The 19,863-nt window shown below is 49.0% G+C and overlaps 1 protein-coding gene across 2 annotated transcripts in view; it reads left to right on the top strand.

The window, feature by feature from the left end:
- Actl8 (actin like 8) overlaps positions 1–14,441 on the top strand; it is a 57,497-nt gene extending 43,056 nt beyond the window's left edge. For both annotated transcript variants that reach the window (XM_004850399.3, XM_021262921.2), the window contains 2 exons: positions 10,640–11,055; positions 13,195–14,441. In XM_004850399.3, coding sequence (XP_004850456.1) covers positions 10,708–11,055; positions 13,195–13,944 — 1,098 coding nt within the window. In that variant the 5' untranslated portion in view covers positions 10,640–10,707 and the 3' untranslated portion in view covers positions 13,945–14,441. The remainder of the gene's footprint in view (positions 1–10,639; positions 11,056–13,194) is intronic.
- Positions 14,442–19,863: the final 5,422 nt, after the last annotated feature.

Here is a 19,863-nt window from a genome sequence, read left to right as displayed (position 1 = left end):
TTGGCCTGGATCTTAAAGACCCGAGCGGCGGTGGAAGGGTACTTCAGGCTGAGGTGTGAAAGGGTGACATCCTGTCACAAATGCTCCTGCGTGGCTTTGACTTCGGGTGTGTGGGGACCCAGAAAGGGGGTGGGGGATGTGAGCCCTGGCTGGAGCTGAGTTTGGACTTCCTCTTTTGGGCAATGCTTGCTGCTGAGGGGCTGGGGCAGGAGAGTGGCCAGAATCCCAGAGGAGAAGGGCATGTTTAGGAACATGGCAGTGGGGTCACACGGAGCCCTCTGCCAGCAAAGCAATGTATTTAAAAAATCTATACACCAATTTAACAAAAGAATGCTGGTTATGTGCTGGGAATATGGATGTAAAATATAAATATGAACCTGTATGCCTGGAACCTCTCGCTGGCATGTCAGGGAAATGGACAGCAGCCAGCACATGTGTCATGGATCACGGTGACAAGGGCTGTGAAGATGTGATGTGGCAGGGTGTGGAGTGCTCAGGGAGAGGGCACACTTGCTGAGCCAGAAGGATGACAAGCAGCTGGGCCTGGTGCTCCGGACAGAGGGCAAAGCGGGGATAGGGGGCGCAGGCGGTGGTCCCAAGGCAGAGAGAGGACAGAGGTCAGTGGGGCTGGGGCCTGGGGCTTGGAGCAGGGGAGAAAAGATGATGAGGAAGGCAGCTAAGTATTTGAGTCTGGTTTAACTGTAGTTTATTCTGAGTTTATTCAACTTTCTCCTTCACTGGCTTATTGCCATTGGCGTGAAAGCCTACCGTGTTATTCCTCATCTTAAAAATCCCCAAACCTCCCGGGCCCCCTCTCTCTGCAGCTCCTCTTGTCTTTCTTCGCTTCCCTTTATGCAGAATGCATCGGAGCTGTCTGCATTCACCATCTCACTTTCTCTTAGGCATCCTTTCTTTTGGTAAAAGCGTTGTGCTTTTAAAACCTTCATCCTTAGAGAAGGTGTGAAAATATTTCAGGGCTCTCCAATGCTCTTCGCCTGTTTTCACTACTTATTCTCTTTGACTGCATTTGCTTTTGGCACTTTTTCTATGTCCACATGCTGGTTTTTTCATGATCTATTTGGAAGTAAATCCATGACATTTTACCTGTAAATACTTTATGTGTCACTTTAAAATCAAGGATATTCTCTTTGAAAACCTCTGTATTGGAATCAAATACTAGAGATTTAACTTGAAAAAATGTAACCCCGATCCAGATTTCACCAACTATTACAAAAAATATTCTTTTAAACAATTTACTTTAGGTCTGGGGATACAGCTCAGTGGTAGAGCACTTGCCTAGCATGCCTAAGGCCCTGGTTTGATCCTCAGCACCAAAAAATAGTTAAATAAAATTCATTAAAAAATTTTACATGCAGTAAGATTCATTCTTTTTGATGTTCTCAGGTTTGACAAATGCATGCTAGTGTGGAATGACCGTTATAATCAAGATGTAATACAATTCCATCACCCCCAGATTCCATCCTGGCATGGTTCAGTATTTCCACCAACCCCAGTGCCGGCACCCCTGATCTGTTCGGTGACAGTTATGCTCTTTCTAGGATCTCAGCTAAGTAAGAACATGCAGTACGCAAGTCTGGCTGTCACTTGGCATGCTGATTTTGAGTCACTCATATATTGAGTATTCGTAGCTCATTCCTTCTTATTGCTAAATAGCGCGCTGTTGGATGGAAGCACCACAGTTTGCTTGTCTGTTCACCAGTTGACAAATATTTGGGTTATCACCATTGTTTAATGATTATGAATAAGGTCTCCACAAACACTGGTGTAAAGATTTTTGTGTGGCTGTAAGTTTTTATTTTGCTGGGAATAGGATTGCTGCATTGTATGGTAAGTACATGTTTAATTTTGTAAGAAACTTCTAAACTGTTTCCCAGATAGTACCATTTTATGTATTTATTTTCTGATACTCCAAGTTTTTTTTCTTATTAATGGGGTTCGTTTTGGCAGATTGGTACATGCATGTAACTATTTCGCTCATTTTTATACCTCCTTCACTCCCCTCTACCTACACTTCCCCTGTAGCTTCTCATTTTTAGCGGGGGTCATATATTCCCATCCTCAATGGGTGAGAATTCCAGTTCCTCCATATCCTTACCGACAGCTGGTATTGTCCTTCAAAAAAATGTTAGAAGCCATTGTAATAGGTTTGTAGTAGTATCTCATTATGGCTGTACAGTGGACCCTTGATTTATGAACTCAGTTCGTTCACAAGGGCTGGTTGTAACTCAAGTTGGTCAACTGAAGCCTCAGGCTCCTCTACACAGCCTTCAAAGTCCCTCTCCTGTATTCAGGCAGATCTCAGTGTCCTTAGAGAGACATTGGCCCAGGATTTCTCAGTTAACCCCACACAGGAAAGGATGTTGTAATGCTCCTTTCAGAACTCTTTATGGGTTAGATCTGTATCTGAAACCATCTGGAAGCACAAGTGGCCTGCGTTTGGGTCATAACTCAAAACTTTGTCATAAGTTAAAACTAAAATTTCAGTCATAACCCAAGTTGTTCATAAGTCAGGCTGGTCGTAACTCGAAGGTCTATTGTAATTCACATTTTCCTAAGGACTAATCATGTGTAGCATTTTCATGTGCTTATTTACTACCTGTATCACTTCTTTGGTGAACCATTCAAATCTTTTGCCCATTTAATTCTTTTTTTCTTATTATTGATGTTTCATGGTCCTTGATTCTAGGTACAAGTCCCTATCTGATACACAATTTTCACCTATCCCTCCACCAGTGTCTTTGGTAAGTCCAGCACCTAGATCATCTCAGGGCTCTTCCTTAAGAATTATCACATTTTCCTAGTTCTTTGTTTGCCTAGTACTTCTGACTTATATAATGGACATTTTGAATAGAAATTGAGCATCCTTGATCTGAAAGTCCAAAATAAAGAGGAAGATTCCACACCATGAAACTTTGTTTCTTCTGTGAAATTAAAAACATTACATAAAATTACCTTTGAGCTGTGTGTATAATGTACATATGAAACATAAATGATGTTTGTGCTTAGAGTTGGGTCCGGTCCCCATGGTATCTCATTGTATATATGCAAATATTCCAAAACTCACAGAAATCTGAAATCTGGAACACTTGTAGTCCAAAGCATTTAGGGTAAGGTGCCCTCCACCTGTATTATGCCGTGCATCTGCTTTGTTAGAATCCCCTGCAGAGGATTGGTTTGGCTCCACTGTGACCCCCTCCTGCCCTCTGGAGGTGGGGTTTCCCATGTCAGTTCCCAAGGGCTTTCTTCCTCTGCTGGCCCAGATCTGCCCACACCTGCACAGGTGAGCCAGGACCTGAGCCCACTCATACCCGGTGCCGAGGGGTTTCTGTCTCTGCCTGCTCCCTTCTCTTTAACACTCCTTCTCCGCTTTGACTGCATTTCCTGGTTTCAGGGCCAGGTGTCCAGGTGTTCTCTGTCTTGGCTACCAGTCACTCCTGGAGAGAGACTAGAATCCTGCCCAGGTCAGCACTGGGAGAGGAACCAGGAAGAGCAGTGGGAGCCTTACCCCGGGCAGTCACTGCTCCAGGCTTTGATTTTCCTCTTCATTCCACCTGCTGTCTCCCCACCAGTGTCCTTAGGTGTCCTTAGTCTTATTCCACAGGGAAGAGAATGTGGGGTTCCTCCATTGTAGCCATGTACTTAGGGCACTTTTCTTTGCCCTGATCTAGGGTCAGAACACATGCAGTGTCAGTAGTTGTATACCCTGATTTCGAACACTTCCATGTTTTGGCAGGCCTGGCCAGTTTTAGGAGCTCCCCTCAGTCTTCTACCCTTTCTCCTGTCCTTCTTGTCATGCTGTGTCCCCACACTGCTCCAGTGCAACTGCCCCAGCCAAGGGAACCAAAGACATCTGTGTTGCCACATCCAGTGGATGCCTCTGTCTTCCTCTTGTCTCTCAGCACATTCAGCTCCCTCTTGAACACTTTCTTGGCTTGGCCTGTGGCTCACCACTTTCCCTGGGATTCCCTCCTTCCTCCTTGTCCCTCCTGCCAGTCCTCTTCATGATCCTTCTCCAGGATGAGCCCAGACCAGCAGGATCCCCGACCCAGGCTGCACCCGCACCAATCCCTGTGCAGCCTTCTCCATCTAGGACCTGCCCATTCCACAAATTCCAGGACCCTCTGTCTGTCTCAGCGCAGACATCTGTCTTCACAAGAGTCTAGCAGGCATCTCAGACTTACCCTGTGCAGCATAAAGCCTGATTTCCTCCCTACCTCCAGCCTGTTCCTCTCCAGTATTCTTCAACTCACTAATGACTACTTTGTTCTTCTGGGTCTGTAGGCTAAAAGTCTTGGAGTCTTTCTCCACATCCCCATGTGTCAGCCTTTCTCAATACAGTCGTCTCTGGGTACCTTTGGGAGATCGGCTTCAGGACCCCCTGGGACACCAAATCTGCAGATGCCTGAGTTTCTTATGCAAAATGGTGTAGTCTATGCATGTGATCTACACACCTCCTGCGTACGTTATGTCCTCTAGGTCTGTGATACCCAACACAGTGTGTCCTGTGGTTATCCTGTGTTGTTTAGGGAATAATGACACAGAGCCCACCCATGTCTAGGGCAGATGCATTGCTTTACTGAAAATGTTCGGGCCACTCTTAGTCAAATCCACGAGCACAGAATCCACAGATACAGATGGCAGATTGTGTTAGCATCTGACCGCTTCTCGCCCTCTTTGTGGTTGCCACCTTACCATGGGCTCCAGGGACTGTCCACCTCCTTTACTTCTGCTTCTCCTGTCCTGCCCCATACAGTCTGTTCCTCCATTCAGCCTGAATGATCTTGTTGTGACTCTGCTCAGCCCTCAGTAGTCCCCACCTCTGTGAGCACCATAGAGAGGCCTGGGAGGCCCTTCCAAGATCACCAGCACCTCACTGGGTCCTGGCTGTTCCTGGGACACCTCTGGCCCTTCCATCCTCAGGGCCTTTGCAATTGCTGTTTATTCCTGTGGCGTAGAATGCTGCTTTAGGTAGCCATGGCCCATTTGCTTGCTTAGTGTCACCCTAGAGAGAGGCCTTTTATGACTGCCCCATGTACTATAACCCCATGCCTCTGGGCCTTTGAAGTCCCCAGGCCCCTCACCAGCTCTCACTTTCCCCCACTGTACAGCCACAGCCAGGAACTGTGTTTGATTCAGTGCTTACAGACAGTCTTTCTTAGTAGCACCTAAATTGCAGAAGGGGAAAAATCATACCAGTCTATAATAGTTCTTGGTGTATAGGGATTGGTAGTAAAAATGCCTAAAATGAGCTAAAGCAGTTAGGGAATAGAAAGCAATAAAAAGGGTACAAATAGGAAAGGAAAAAGTCAAACTATCCTTGTTTGCAGATTCTATGATCTTATACTTAGAAGACCCTAAAGATTCTGCCCAAAGACTTCTAGGACTGATAAATTCAACAAAGTACCAGGATATAAAATCAATATAAAATTAATTGCTTTTCTATATGCCAATAATAGACTACTTGAGAAGGAATCAGGAAAACAATTTCATTCATGACAGCTTTAAAAAGTACCTTGGGATCAGTATGACAAAGAAGTGAAAGACCTCTCCAGTGAAAATTTCAGAACACTCAAGAAAGAAATTGAAGATACTAGAAGAGGGAAAGAAAGACCCTCCGTGTTCATGAATTGGCAGAATTACTATTGTTAAAATGGCTATATCACCCCAAATCATCTACAGATTCAGCGCAGTCCCCATCATAATACCAACAGCATACTTCACAGAGCTAGAAAAGACAGTCCTAAAGTTCATATGGAAACATAAATGACTTAGAATAGCAATCCTAAGCAACAAGGGTAATGCTGGAGGCATCACAATACTTGGTTTTAAATTATACTACTACAAAGTCCTAGTAACAAAAACAGCACGGTACTGGTACAGAAATAGACATATAAGCCAATGACAGCCATCTGATTCTAGACAAAGAAACCAAAACTATATGTTGGAGAAAAGACATCTTTTTAAACAAAGGATTCTGGGAAAACTGTATATCCACTTGCAGAAAATGGAAACTAGATTCCTATCTCTCTGTACAAAAATCAATTCAAAATTGGTCAGAGACCTAGGTATAAGACATGAAACTTTGAAACTGCTGAAAGAAAACATAGGAGACACTTGAAGCCATAGGCACAGGCAAAGCCTTCCTGAATAGGACTCCAGTAGTGCAGGAAATAATAGCAGGATGGCCAAGGAGACCACAGCAAATTAAAAAGTTTCTGCACAGCAAGGGAAACAATAATCAAAGTGAAGAGACAACCTATGGAATGGGAGAAAATCTTTGCTAGGTACTTTTCCAACAGGGGGTTAATATCTACATGTATAAAAAAACTGAAGAAACAATACCCCCCAAAATCAAATAGCCCAATCAGTAAGTGGGCAAAAAGACTGAACAGACACTTCTTAAAAGATGTACAAGTGGCTCATGGTATATGAAAAGACGTTCAACTTTTTTAGCCATTAGGGAACCACAAAGCAAAACAACACTGAGATTCCCTCACACCCCAGTCAGAATGGCTGTCACTGAGAATACAGAGAACAATAAATGCTGGCCAGGGTGCAGGGAAGGAAAAAGGAATCCTTCCATCCCTCTGGTGGGAATGTAAATTAGTACAGCCATTACAGAAATCAGTATGGAGGTTCTTCAAAAAATTAAAATTAGAACCATTGTGATGCAGCTATACCTTAACACCTTGGCATACATGCAAAGGAATTAAAGCTGGCCTTCCGTAGGGAGACGCGCATACCCATGCTCACTGTGGCACAATTCACGATAGCCACAGTATGGAGCCAGTCTAGTGCCCAGCAGCAGATGAACGGTTAAAAAAAAGTACATATACAGAATGGAGGATCATTCAGCCACAAAAAAGAATGAGATTTTATCATTTGCAGAAAAATGAATGGATCTGGAGCTCATCATGCTGAGTGAAATAAACTAGACTCAGACAAATCTCACACATTCTCTAATATGTGGGATCTAAAAAAGATGATATGGAAGTAGAAGGGAGGCTGTTATTAGACAAGAGGAAAGGAGTAGGAGGGAGAGGGAGGGGAAGAGGGCAGAAGGGTGGATAGTAGGGGACATGAGTATGATCAAAATACATTATACATATCGAACCCCCCAAACATGTGAAACTAGGGGTGATGGAGGCAAGTGATTAAAGTGTGTCAGTCCATGTGCACATCTGCCAAAAGGAGACCATTAATCTGTGTAACCCATGTGCACTGACACAAAAAGGGGAAAGATGTGGATGGTGTCTGTTCAGCGGTGGCTCCCTGAGACCGTCCGAGCTTCCTTTTTGTGCCAGGACTGGGGAGAGAGGGCCCTGTCTCCACCCTCGTGCTCCCTGCTGGGTCCTTGGGGCCACCAGCCTGGAAACCCCCACTTTCTGCCTCCCCAAGTGAGAGCTTGATTGACAGCTGCGATGGGGATCCCCAGCCTGCGTCTGCTGAGACTCCGTGTGCCAGGTGAGGGTGCCTTCGTCAGTCACCAGCAGTCACTGCCCTTGTGGTGTGAGAAGGGAGATGGTGGCACAGCCACTTCCCGGCATGTCACCCAGGCTTCCAGTTCCGGTCACCGTGGCTGATGTAGTGTCAGTGCTCCATCATTCAGCCTGCCAGCAGGTGAGGGAACGTCTCTGTCCGGCTCTGTTGTCAGAGCTCGTTACAGGTGGAGAAGCCTAATCTGATCCCAGCCTGGTGACAGCAGGGGCCGGGGCCAGTGAGGGGCAGTTGCAATGGCCACCCAGAAGTGGAAGCAGAGATCGTTGGTGTCATTGGAGGGTGGCAGCCCAGAGTGTGGCCTTGGGGCAGAGCTGACTCCCTGCAGGGCTCCCCTCTGGGCCTTGAACCTGCTGTCCAAGGGCGTTTTGAATCCTGTAAGGTGATTCCATGATGCCCTCTTGGGTGTGCCCATGCTCTCTGGGCTTTCCCTTAAACAAGCTTTACTTCAGGGGAAAATTCACGCTAAAATGTGCGGAGTTATAGCCGGGCCTGGCGGCTCGCACTGTAATTCAGCTGTTCAGGAAGAGTGCTCACGCGAGCTCAGCCTGGGCAACTTGGGTAGCCACAGTCCCTAAATAAGAAAGGAAAAAGGCTGAGGTCCTGCTCCAAGGCACAGCATTTGCCTCTCATGTGAGAGGCCCTGGGTTCAGTCCCCAGCACTGCAGAAACCACAAACAACAGAGTATGGTTTTGAGAGTTCTGATAAACACATATAGACTCACACCCACCTTCAGGACACAGTGCAATTCTGTCATTGCCCCACATTCTGCCATGACCCCCCTGGGTTCAGCTTCTCTCATCACCTCTGGCTGGTGAGAGCTACCCATCTGTTTCTGTCCTTCCAGTTCCACCATTTCTAGACTGTCACATGAATGGAATCACAGTATGTGTCTGTTGGTATGTGGCTTTGTTCGCTCAGCTCCCTGCCTCAGAGACCTATCCATGACACTGTGTGCCTCAGCAGCTGGGTGCTTTCCACTGTTGAGTAATTCCATCGAATGAAACTTGTTTTATCCTTTCCTAGTTGGACAGTAGTTGGGTTATTTCTAGTTTGGGGTGATTATGAACAAATCTACCATAAAGAACATGAATATTTTCACATGAACATAAAAGTCTTTATTTCTCTTGGGTAAATACCCTGGGGGGGAAATGTTGGGTCATGTGGTAGGGGTGTGTTTAACTTTTTAAGGAACCACCACACCATTTCCCAAAGTGCTGGTGCCATTTTCTATTCCTGCTAACAGTGCTGTGCAGTTCTGGTTGCTCACCCTTCTCGCCAGCACGTAGCATGGCCAGTCTGCAGTTTCAGTCAGACCCCTGGGTGCATGTATTTAGCATTTTCTTGCTGACTAATGATATTCAACATCTCCTGTGCTTGTTCACCATTTGCATATCTTCTCTGGTAAACTGACGGTGTGAATCTTTAACTCACTTTAAAAATTGTGCTGTTTCTTTTATTATTGGGTTTCAAGAGTTCTATTTTTGGATTAAGTTCTTTTATCATCTATATGATTCAAAAATATCTCCTTTTTATGAAAAGAGAATGTTTTTTCAATCTCTGGACAGTGCCCTTCAAAAAGCAAAAGTTCTTGAGTTTGACAAAGTTAAATTTATCAATTTGGCCTTTTATGGATCAGGCTTTTGTGTTTGAGAAAACTTACCCTCCTTAAAGTCACAGTGTTCTTTTTTCTCCTGTGTTTTATTTTATAAATTTAGTAGTTTCTTAGTTGGGGTTTTATATAGGATGTTATGATCCATTTTGAGTTTGTTTTTTTTTTAAGTGGTATGAGGGATTGAACTCAGGGCATTCCAACTAAGCTATATCCCAGCCATTTATACTTTTTTTAAAATTTTGGGTAAGATCTTACTGAGTTGCTCAGGTTGGGGTCTAACTTGTATCCTCCTGCCTCATCTTTCCAGAATGCCAGCATTATGGGTGTGCACCACTGCACCTGGCTTTGAATTTATGTTTTATGAGCTGTCATGTGGACTGAGGGTATTTTTCTCCTCGGTATTCCTCCTTTTCACATGCGGATGTTCAGCTGTTTCCTGCCATTGATCCTGAGGCCATCCTTCCTGCATCTGACCATTCTTGGCAGAGGTTCTTTGACCTTGTCTGTGTGGCTCTGGTCCTGGACTCCCCGCTCGCTTCTGTGGGTCTCTGTGACTCTCCTTGCACCAGTACTGTCCTGGCCACTGCAGTTTCCTTGTAAACCTGGAAATCAGGCAGAAGGGACACCTCACTTCTGAGCACGGGCCTGCTGTCCCCACCCCTTTCCGGATGAGGAAAGCTGTGCCTCCAGAACCCAATAGCGGCTCGGCTTGGGTCCAGGCCCCATCTTTGTGGGCCTGTGCTCTTGGGAATCTGGTTTGGGTTTAACCCTTAACCCTGGTTTTGTCAGTTGTATAGCCCTGGGGAAGTACCTTTACCCCTCTGTGCCTCAATTTCCCTGTCTGCAAAGCAGATGTGATGATGATAGTTGCCGTATAGATCACGGAGAGATGGAGTGAGTCCATGCATCTGATGAAACTGGAAGCTTGTGGTGTTTGAACATCTGTAGCTGGCAGAAATGGCACTTTTACATAGCACCTTACGAGCAGATGTTCCTCACAGCACTGGGTAGAGGGGATGTGCTCTAGAAATGCCTGTCACCATCACCATCCCCACTGTCACTGCTCCTGCCACTCTGTTGCCATGGCATTGTTATCCTCGAAGCTGGTGGCTCTTGAGGCTGCCACTGCCTGCTCCTGTGCCTCTGAGCAGGCAGTCCGTGTCTGTCAAGTCCTTCCTATGGGACAGCTTCTTGCTGAGTCTACAACAAGTGATCAGACTCAGACTGCACTACTGTGGCACTCATGTGTCTGCCTGACACAACAGGTGCATGGAAAGTGTGATGGGAGCCACATGGTGGCAGGACGGACGTGACAGCGCAATGGGTGGGCCTCAGAGGTTGACTGGGAATTTGGAATGGGGTGAATGTGCCAGGTGTGGGTTACAGTTTGTGCAGAGGCTTGGAAGGAAGAACGGACACATTCAGGGTTTGACTCTGGGTGGAGGGCAGGAAGCAGCCCAGGCAGCCAGAAATGGCCCACAAGGAACCATCCTTTCCTTCCACAGGTGGCACTAGTTTACCAAAGCCCCTTGGGGAACCTGAGTGGAAAAGACCCGCCACCTCTGCCTCTGCCATGGCTGCCAAAACCATCATCATAGACCATGGGTCTGGCTTTCTGAAGTCTGGCTGGTCGGGGTGGAACTACCCCCAGCTGATCATTCCAAGCATCGTGAACTACATCCCCTGCCAGGAGAACCCCGGCCCCAGCTACGCCCAGAGACAGGTGAGCCTGGGCATCGACCCCTGCAACCCTGACACCTTCAGCCACCCCATCGAGCGTGGCCACGTCATCAACTGGGAAGGCGTGGAGCACATCTGGACCTGCGTGCTGCAGCACCACAAGGAGGAACTCGAGGACTGTCCTGTGATGCTCACGGACTTCCCGCTGAAGGAGCCTGCAGCCCGCAAGAAGACCCTGGAGGTGAGGCCTTCGGAGGTGGGGGAGGTGGCACTGTGTGTCTGATACAATTGGGCACTGCTATTCAGTTATTTATTTATTTATTTTAAATTTTTTTTTTTTTTTTTAATTTTTTGGTACCGGGGATCGAACTCGGGTCCTTGTGCTTACAAGGCAAGCGGCGGAACCACTGAGCTAAATCCCCGGCTTGGCACTGCTTTTTAGATAATTACCTTTAGGTAATTGTTGGATGTTTATAGAGGACATAGCATAGGCCCGGCGTGGTGCTAGACTCCTGGAGACAGACAGGAAATTAAAACACTCAGTGGAAAGGGAAGATGCTAGATGCTTGCTCACAGGCTCCATGAATGCTCATAGACTATACCCTGGCCCTCCCACAATTTGCATTCTGGGGAAGACTTAACCAGGAAGAAGTTAACAGATGGGAATCTCAGACAGTGAGCAGTTCTGGAAGTGAAATGAGGTGGGGTGATGGGTACCCGGTGGAGAGGTTGATCAGGGAAGGCTTCTTGGGGGAGGTGATTTCAGCCAGTGACAGTGGAGCCCAGTGACTTGGGGTTAAGGGCCAGAGGCAAGTAGCATGGTGAGGCTGGACCTCACAGGCCTTCTAGGCTGTGGGGAACACCTGAATTTTACTCAGAACCAACAGTTGGCAAACCATCCTTACCCGGGAACTAAATCTGGGCCACCGCTTGTTTTTGCAAATAAAGTTTTATTGGAACACAGCTACTCCCACTCATTGACATTGTACCTGTGGCTGCTTCCCCATTTGGTCAGCAGAGTTGAATAGTGATAAAGAATGTCTGATTTGTAAAGTCTGAAATGTTTACTGTTGAGGGTTTTCTAAATGAAATACTTGATGCCTAGTTAGATTTGAATGTTAGATAAATAACAGATAATGTCTTAATATGAGTTTGTCCCAAATGGTACAGGGGGCATACATATACTCAAATACTTGTTGTTTCTCTGAAATTCAAACTCAGCTGGGCATCTTGCATACAGTGGCTAAATGTGGACTTCCTGACTCTGGAGCCTGTTAAGGAAAGTACTTGCCAACCCTGCCCTGCAGGACTGGAAGCTCCTGGAGAGTTGTCAGTGGGGCTTTTCTTGGTAAAAAGAGGATTTGGGCTGCTGTTTTACTGTGGATGGTGGTGGGTAATAAGGTTGGGAATGGAGGGAGCCCCCACTGCAGGGAAGGTGGAGCAACTGGACGGGAAGTACAAGTGGGAGGGAAGGGAGAGGCCAGTGATGTAGAGGACACTGCAGCTTCCCCACACCTGCCGGATCCAGAGTGTGGGTATGTTCCCAGAGTTGGGGATTGGGGAGGGGACTCTGTAGGAATCCACAGTGTGATGGGCAGAGAAGAAAATGGTTCTGGGGACCTTGCCAAACCCTGAATATCAGATTTCCAGTGTTTTTGTGACATGTGGCAGGTTTTATTTAGAGGAGCATATGCAGCTTCTCCTACCAGGCAGCAGTATGTTTTCTTTTTCTCTTTCTACCTCCACTGTTTTCAGCCACAACTGTGAAGCACCTTTTCCTTCTGTACTGGGGATTGGATCCAGGCCTCCCCCTAAGCTGCATCCCCACCTGCTTTTATTTTGAGATAGGGTCTCTCTACGTTACTCAGGCTGGATTCAAACTAGTGACGCTCCTGCCTCAGCCTCCCAGCATGCTGGGATTACAGGCATGCACCCCCAGGCCTGGCTCACTTTCTTCTTTTCTGTGCTCTTCTTCCTTCTTCTGAAGAGGTGGTGGAGGCTGCATATCTGATCTGGCCCTTCTCTCCACTTCCTCTCACTGCTCACATGGCCCTAAGTCCTGGCTCTGTTTCCTGTACCTGCTGGGTCTTCCCACCTTGCCATCACAACAGTCTTCTAAAAGATGATTGCTAACCAAGCTCCCGAAGGTGCCTTCAGCTCTTGTTCCGAATACTCCAGAGCCCCTCCCTGGTTCCCACAGCATGTGTACCCAGGGTCCTGAGCTCAGCCTCCCAGGGGCAGTCCCAGAGTCCCCTGAGAACATAGCTCTGTGCCTTCTCAGGTTGAGAGCAGAGCTCATGTCTTAGACATGGGAGAAACAGCAATTGATTGGAGTCCAGGGTTGGGGAAAATACACTGAATGTCTTCTCCCATGTTGCAGATCATGTTTGAGGTACTGGAAGTGCCGTCTCTGTTCCTGGCTGACCAGCTGGAGATGTCCCTGTATGCCTCAGGACTCCTTACTGGCGTGGTGGTCGACTCGGGCTATGGCCTGACCCAAGTGGAGTCCTTCCTTCTGGGGTGCCCGCTGCCCAACAGCAAGCGGACTCTGGAGTTTGGCAGTGAGGACCTCTCCACTTACCTCTTCAAGAGCATCTTTAAGGAAAAATATGACAAGCACAACCTTTCCCAGATGGACTCTGTGGCCATGATACAGATGAGGAAATGCTATGTGCCAAATAGTCTACAGGAGCCACTAGACTTCAACCAGGACCTGTCCTGTGGCTCCAATGAGGAAAACACCTTCTACCTCCCAGATGGCAGCCCTGTGGAGCTGACACCCCTGGAGCTCATGGCCCCTGAGATGTTCTTTCACCCGCAGGTGTTCGGGCTGCAGGGCCCCAGCATCTCCCAAGCCCTGGTGGATTCCATCGAGTCCTGTGAGGTCCTCTGGCAGAAAATGCTCATGTCCCACGTGGTGCCCTGTGGTGGGAACAGCCTGTACCCTGGCTTCACCGAGCGCCTGTCCCAGGAGCTGAACTCGGGTCACTCTCCCTACGAGGCCACCGTATGGATGAATGAGAAAAGGCACTTCAGCGTGTGGCTGGGTGCCTCGGTGGTGGCCCACCTTTCTAGCTACAGGTCCCAGTGGATGCCCAGGCAGGAGTATCTGGAAAGCATGAGGCTGTGACCCACTGACTGGCTCTTGTCACATGGGCTCAGGGGACTGATTTCAGCCATAGAGTGGGGTGGGGTGCTGGCTGTGGAACCAGGAGGGCCAGAGGGATTGTTTTAGGTTCAAGGTTACATCTTATGCCAAGAGTTGGATCCAAGGAAGGACCAGTGTCGTCCCCAGAATCCCTACATGGTCAGTGCTTCCAGGGGGTGTCTTTAGGGTGAGAGTGGCTGTCTGTCACCTCCCTGCCTGACAGCCATTTGGCTTTCACAGTCATCTTCCTTGGGCTGTCGCATCCTTGGTCATTTGGGTTTTAACTGGGGAAGAGAATGGGACCCTTTGCAAGAGTCCTGATTATTTTTGAGTGGGGGTTGGGAGGGAGGGTGGGGACAGTTGAAGTTTCTAGTCCTTAGACCCTTCGTGGCCAGGGAGAGGCTTTCGGCTACAGGGGACCCGGAGTGCCTTCCCGCCCACATGGGCCTTGTTTTACGTGTGCAAATAAACTTCTCTTTTGGAACCAGTGTTGGCTCCTGTGGTGGCCAGGGCAGGGTGGCAGCCCCTTGGGAGGTGCAGGGGAGTGAGTGTTGGGGAGCCTGGTGGTGGCCTGGGCACAGTGGTCATCACCGAGCAGAATGCATAAGAGTCAGCTGTCCTGTCTTTCTACCACCACATCCCCTCCGTTCATCCTAGGTCTTCAGGCAAGCTTGATTTCTTACTAAGTTAACATGCTTTTGACAAAATGTTATGTTTTGGGGGCTGTGCTAGGCAGTAGGGACTTCGTGGTGAAGGAGCTACATGGGGTTTCTGTCTGCGAGAGTACAGTCCCCTGTGGGACACAGAATGAAATAAATCCAGTCATCCTTCAAGGTCCTGGGAGTGGAGTCTGGACCCCTGTGGGTCCCAAAATCTAAGATGCTGAAGTGCCTGGTATGAAATGGCATAGAGTTGCCTAGCTCCTCCTGTGTCTTTTAAATAATCTCCAGATTACTTCCAGTACCTAAAATGACATGAATGTCTGTAACCAGTTGTGTTGTTTAGAGAATAATAATGACAAGGAAAAAGGTCTGTACATGTTCCGTGCAGAAGCAGTTTCTGAGAAGTGTTTTCAGTCTGTGGTGCTTTGAATCCATGGATGGGTCCTGTGGAGGTGGAGGGCTGGTGGAGCTCTCAGAGGGGAAGAGTGACATGGCCTGGAGGAGGGTGGCTGCTTCCCAGGGCTGGACTGAGAAGGGCTCCCAGGGACGCTGGTAGCAGAGGCCTCTCCTTCCCTGGTGTGTGCTGAGGCTGCACCTCCAAGGCTCTGGCCATTAGAAGGGCTTGGCAAGCTCTGGCCAACCCCATGTGGCCCAGACCCCTAGCTTCTCCATAACTGGTCTGCAGGCTGCAGAAGACCTGGTGGGGCGCAGAAGGCTTGGGGATGCCAGAGCTGCCAATGGAAGGAGCCCAACGAGCTGGATGGGACAGATGCCTTCTGACCCCACTAACCTGCCCCAGACTTGGGCAGGAGGAAGAATCTGTCATGTTCAGCCACTGAGATTGGGGGACTGTTTGTTATAGCAGCTGATCTGCTAATTCTGACTGATAGAGAAAGAGGAACCATCCCTGTTTACATATATTCTGCTGTAAAGTGGCAGGATTGGAGTACAAACCCAGGGATCAGGAGCCAGGTTTGAGCTGTAGGACGGCTTTGTCTCCAGCTGAGCTGCCCGGCCATGTCCTTAGATTCTGGCAGGGAGGGACCTTTCCTTCCTCCAGGGGCTTGGTGTTGAGTGTGCACTAGGAGGAGGGAGGACCACACTGCTGACCTGGAAGTACTGCTGCGATAGGAGAGGTGGTTTCAAGTGTTATAACATGACATCACTCTCCTATTAATCAGGACGATCAATAACGACAGCAGCTCTTGTCCTGTCAGACATTTTGGGGAGAGCAGTGCAAACGGAGTTATGTTTAGTCCTAACACAAACACTGTGAAATGAAGGACATTTGTCCCCATCTGTAAATATGAAACCCAGAGCTAAGAGATGGTGTTAAGTACTTAAGTTCCCATTTAAGCACGACCTCATCATGGATTGTCAAAACAGGATTCAGCTTTCCCAGAAGGCTAGATTAAAAGTGGTAGATACAGAGAGAGATGTATTTCTCTCAGGTAACAGATAAGCAGCCCAGGGGACAGTAACATCTACATCATCAAGGACTCTTTCTGTCTTTCACTTTTTCCACTTTGAGCATATAAGTTTGATGGGGTATGGTCACAAAATGGCTGTGGTGGCTCCAGACATCACACTCAAATTCCCTGGAGGAAAATGAAGGGGGAGGGTGCATGCTATCTGTCTCTCTTTACATTAGGAAAGTATTACCTGGAAGACTTCTCTTTATACCTTATTACTTACAGGTAGCTGAAAGAAGAGATACATAGGTATTGGCTGAGCTGACCCAGGCTTCTGTGCCCTGTCAGCCCTCTGGGCCTGAGAGATAACATGTGGCTTTTCTAAGCTTGAGTGAAAGTTGTTTTGGGGTGGCAATCAAGGTGCTGGCAGCCTGAGCAGTAGTCACTGTGCCTGAGACCCGGTGTTTTCGGACCACCTGAGCATAAAAGGGGGAAGAGGGTGACTTGGAAAGGGGTCTGTGGGAGAGCGGCCTGGAGAAGACATGGACAAGGGTGTTTTCCTTGCTGATTTAGCTCTGGGCGACTGTCATCCCTGCTCTCATGCTCATTTCATTCCAAACATAACATTTAACCTTTCCATTCGAGCGTCAAATCTGACTGCCTGGTGTATAATTACGAACTTTGCTTTGCTTTCTCCCCACCCACCCCCACCCCGAAAGCTTTTAAAACTCCCTGGCTGGGTACCATCTCCTCCGACTCTCCAATTAAATTAAAAATAGCAGCTTCGGGCGGCTGTGTGGGGCCATCAACCTCGCGCGGAGCTGCCGCACACCAGGCCTGGCAGGGTGGCGCATGGTGCCCAGAAGATGCCTGTGGGTTCTGGCACAGCCTGGCAGCTGCTTGGAGCCGGGAGGCTTCCGCTCCACAAGGGGTCTGGGGCTGCCTGCCAGGGTGGCCAGGTGCAGGGGGTGGGAGCCAGGGTCTTGGCAGCTGGGCGGGTGCTGGGTGGGGCTGGCCGAGGGGACAAAAGGAAAGGCCCCAGGCAAGCTGTCCTCTGTCATGCGGAGACAGTATTGCTGGCTTCCGGTGCCAAGGCGAGGGCCTGGCACCCTTGCATTTGGCTCTGTGTGAGGTTTGGATGTCCAAGTTCCCTGACATAACCCTGGCAGAAGCTCTGGGTTCTTCTGATACTGAGAACCAAGTTGGGATGAGCACTGCGCGGATCCCATGCTGGAAGAGATGTGTATGGCCCTGCCCACCGCCAGGGTCCCCTCCCATTGGATGAGCAGATGGTAAATTGGACGAAGGCCAGACTGCCTGGAGTGGAGTGAAATCTGCTCTGCCACTTTCTGGCTCTGCCAGCCTCCCCGAGGCCTCAGTTTCCCCATCTGTAACTGGGGCATACTAAGGATGTCTAGCTTGGGGTCATTTTCATTATCACCATAGGGCTTCAAAGGCTCAACATTTATAAAGCACTTAGCAAGTGCCAGGCACCTAAGAGTCTGTAGGCAGCTTCTTTGTTGACTGGGGTCTTGGGCAGAAATCTGGTTTTTCTGTTCATATTTACTGCTCATGGCAAGTTGGCACCAGGGTGGTAAAATGATAAGACATCTGCACATGCAGGGGTGGGAGGGAGAGAGTGCTGCAGAGAGGCGACAGCCAAAGGGGTCTGAAGAGGAAGGGGTAACTCACCAGGTGAGCAGGACCTTGCACGCTACTCCTTTTGTTAGGAATGCTTGTCCCTGTCATTGCCTTGGACAACCTGGTACATAGATGGAGCACTTGGCATGGCTGGAGAAGGAGGGTGGAAGGGAGTGGGGAGAGATGGAGGAGGAGGCTGGCAGGGCCGCTCTCCAGGGACATCACGTGTTGGAGGGTGAGGCCTGTGCCCTGCGGATGACGGTGCCTGTCAGAATTGTGAGCGGAGTCCCGCTGTCACTTGAAGAATTGGAGCTCTGGGTGCGGCTGGGAGAAGGGCTCAGTGAGGGAACAGAAACCAAACGCACTTCCTGTTAGACCCTAAGCTAAAGGCATGGTGTTGTTGGGGACCCTGCTTCTCTGACATTGGGGGCCAGGAGTTTGGTACTGTCTGTCATCAGCCCGAGGACAAGCCATGCCATGGGGCTCTGTGCTCCTCGCTCCTCCTTTCAGCACTGCAAGGCCTGGACAGCTGCTGGAACTTCCTGCTGCCTTCAGCCTGCTAGGGACCTGTTCCAAGAAGCCACCCATGGTGAGGACCACAGGGCTCTGGCTTTGGAGCCAAACAGAGCCAGGAGGAGTGAGAACCCTTTTTATCAGTCAGTGAATACTCACAAGGCACCTACTCTGTGCCCTGGGCTCTTTTTAAGGCCCTGTTAAATTGAAGAATATTTAGAAAGTGGCTTAGCATGGAGCCTAGCATGTAGTAGGTGCTCAATAATTTTCTGCCCGAGTCACTGCAGCAGAAGGCCTCATGATGCAGGGCCCATGCTCATTCTCGCTGCCAGCACAGCGTCGATTCGCCCTGTCCTTTTGATCACCTCTTCCACTGAATCGTTCTGATCCTGTGATGCCACCACCCTCAGGGATGCTTTGAGTTTAAAGAGGCCCTAAAATCAGAGTGGGAGAGGTGGGTTTCGCTCTTCTCTTTCATTAAGATTGGCGCAGGCCACTTCTGGCTGACTCTGCGGTTCTTTCCTCCACCGTCACCTCCCCTGGGAGAGCACAGAGGGTTCTTAGTCTGCAATCAGGACAATCCTTCAACACTGAGGATGGGATCCAAGCCAAGCCTGCTGAACACCGGCTGTGTGCTGTGGGGAACACGGGGCCTGGTTACCCTCAGATTTGTGGAGGGGTGGGAGCGACCCCAGGGATGTGGGGAGCAGGCACGCACCCCCTCCTCCGTCACCCTGTGCTTCCAGTGTCACCAGCCTCACCCTGGCAGACCCAGCTTCTGAACAGCCACAGGAGCCCTCTTGCAGTGTTCCCGCAGGAGCCGTCGGGCTGGGGGAGAGGGTTGGCCATAATCCGTGTTTAATTTCTCCAGGGCCTCCATTATAAATTCCATAACTCTACCAGTCAAAACATGACTAATTCCTGGGACTGCGGCCCCCACCTGGGAGTAGAAAGCCCGGTGCTGCTTTTGCTGCTTTTTATCACTACTAATAAAGGCTCTGCAGTCAGAATTCAGCTGCTCTGGGTGGTTTTCGCATGCACATGGGCCCCCTCCCCACCCCAGGGCTGCTGTAGAATAAATGCCGGCTTGCTGGGCTGGTTTTCCACTGGCTTTGTAATATTCCCAGCCTCAAAGCTATAGATTTGGGGGCAGTTTGCAGCAAAGGGACCATGGTGCTCAGGGTTAATTGGGCCTTTGATGATTCTGACAAGGGTGGGACGCTGTGTGATTTATGGAGAAAAGAATGGGTTGGTTGAAAGTAAATAGAGCAAAATTGCAGGTGTGATGTGTAACCTGCAGACGAGAGAGTGTGACTGGTGTTTCTGGACGCCTTCCCTTGAGCAGCCAGCGTGACGGTCATTGGTTAGGCTGTGCAGGCTTTGAGACTCTGTGAATCAGTGCTTCGTCCTGCTGGCTGTGCAACCCTGGGCAGGTGACCTGACCTTTCTGAGCCTCAGCTTCCAGATCTGCAAAGTGGTCCTGAGCAGCCCTGACTGCATCTGTGTGATTATGTGGGAGCATTTAGCACAGGGACAGGCCCAGTGGGAGGCGCCCAAGCTTGGGGGAAGATTCCCTCTGGCTGTGTTATTTTATCTAACATCTTCGTCATTGCGCATTCATCAGAGGTGCTCCCTGAGGGCCCGGTGAAGGTATTAGTTTGTTGTCTATGCAA

The sequence above is a fragment of the Heterocephalus glaber genome, unplaced genomic scaffold, assembly GCF_053883595.1.
Source record: "Heterocephalus glaber isolate CG9 unplaced genomic scaffold, H.glaber_assembly_v1.0 deba00001452, whole genome shotgun sequence".
Lineage (NCBI taxonomy): Eukaryota > Metazoa > Chordata > Mammalia > Rodentia > Bathyergidae > Heterocephalus > Heterocephalus glaber.
This window is presented reverse-complemented; position numbering and strand designations above follow the sequence as displayed.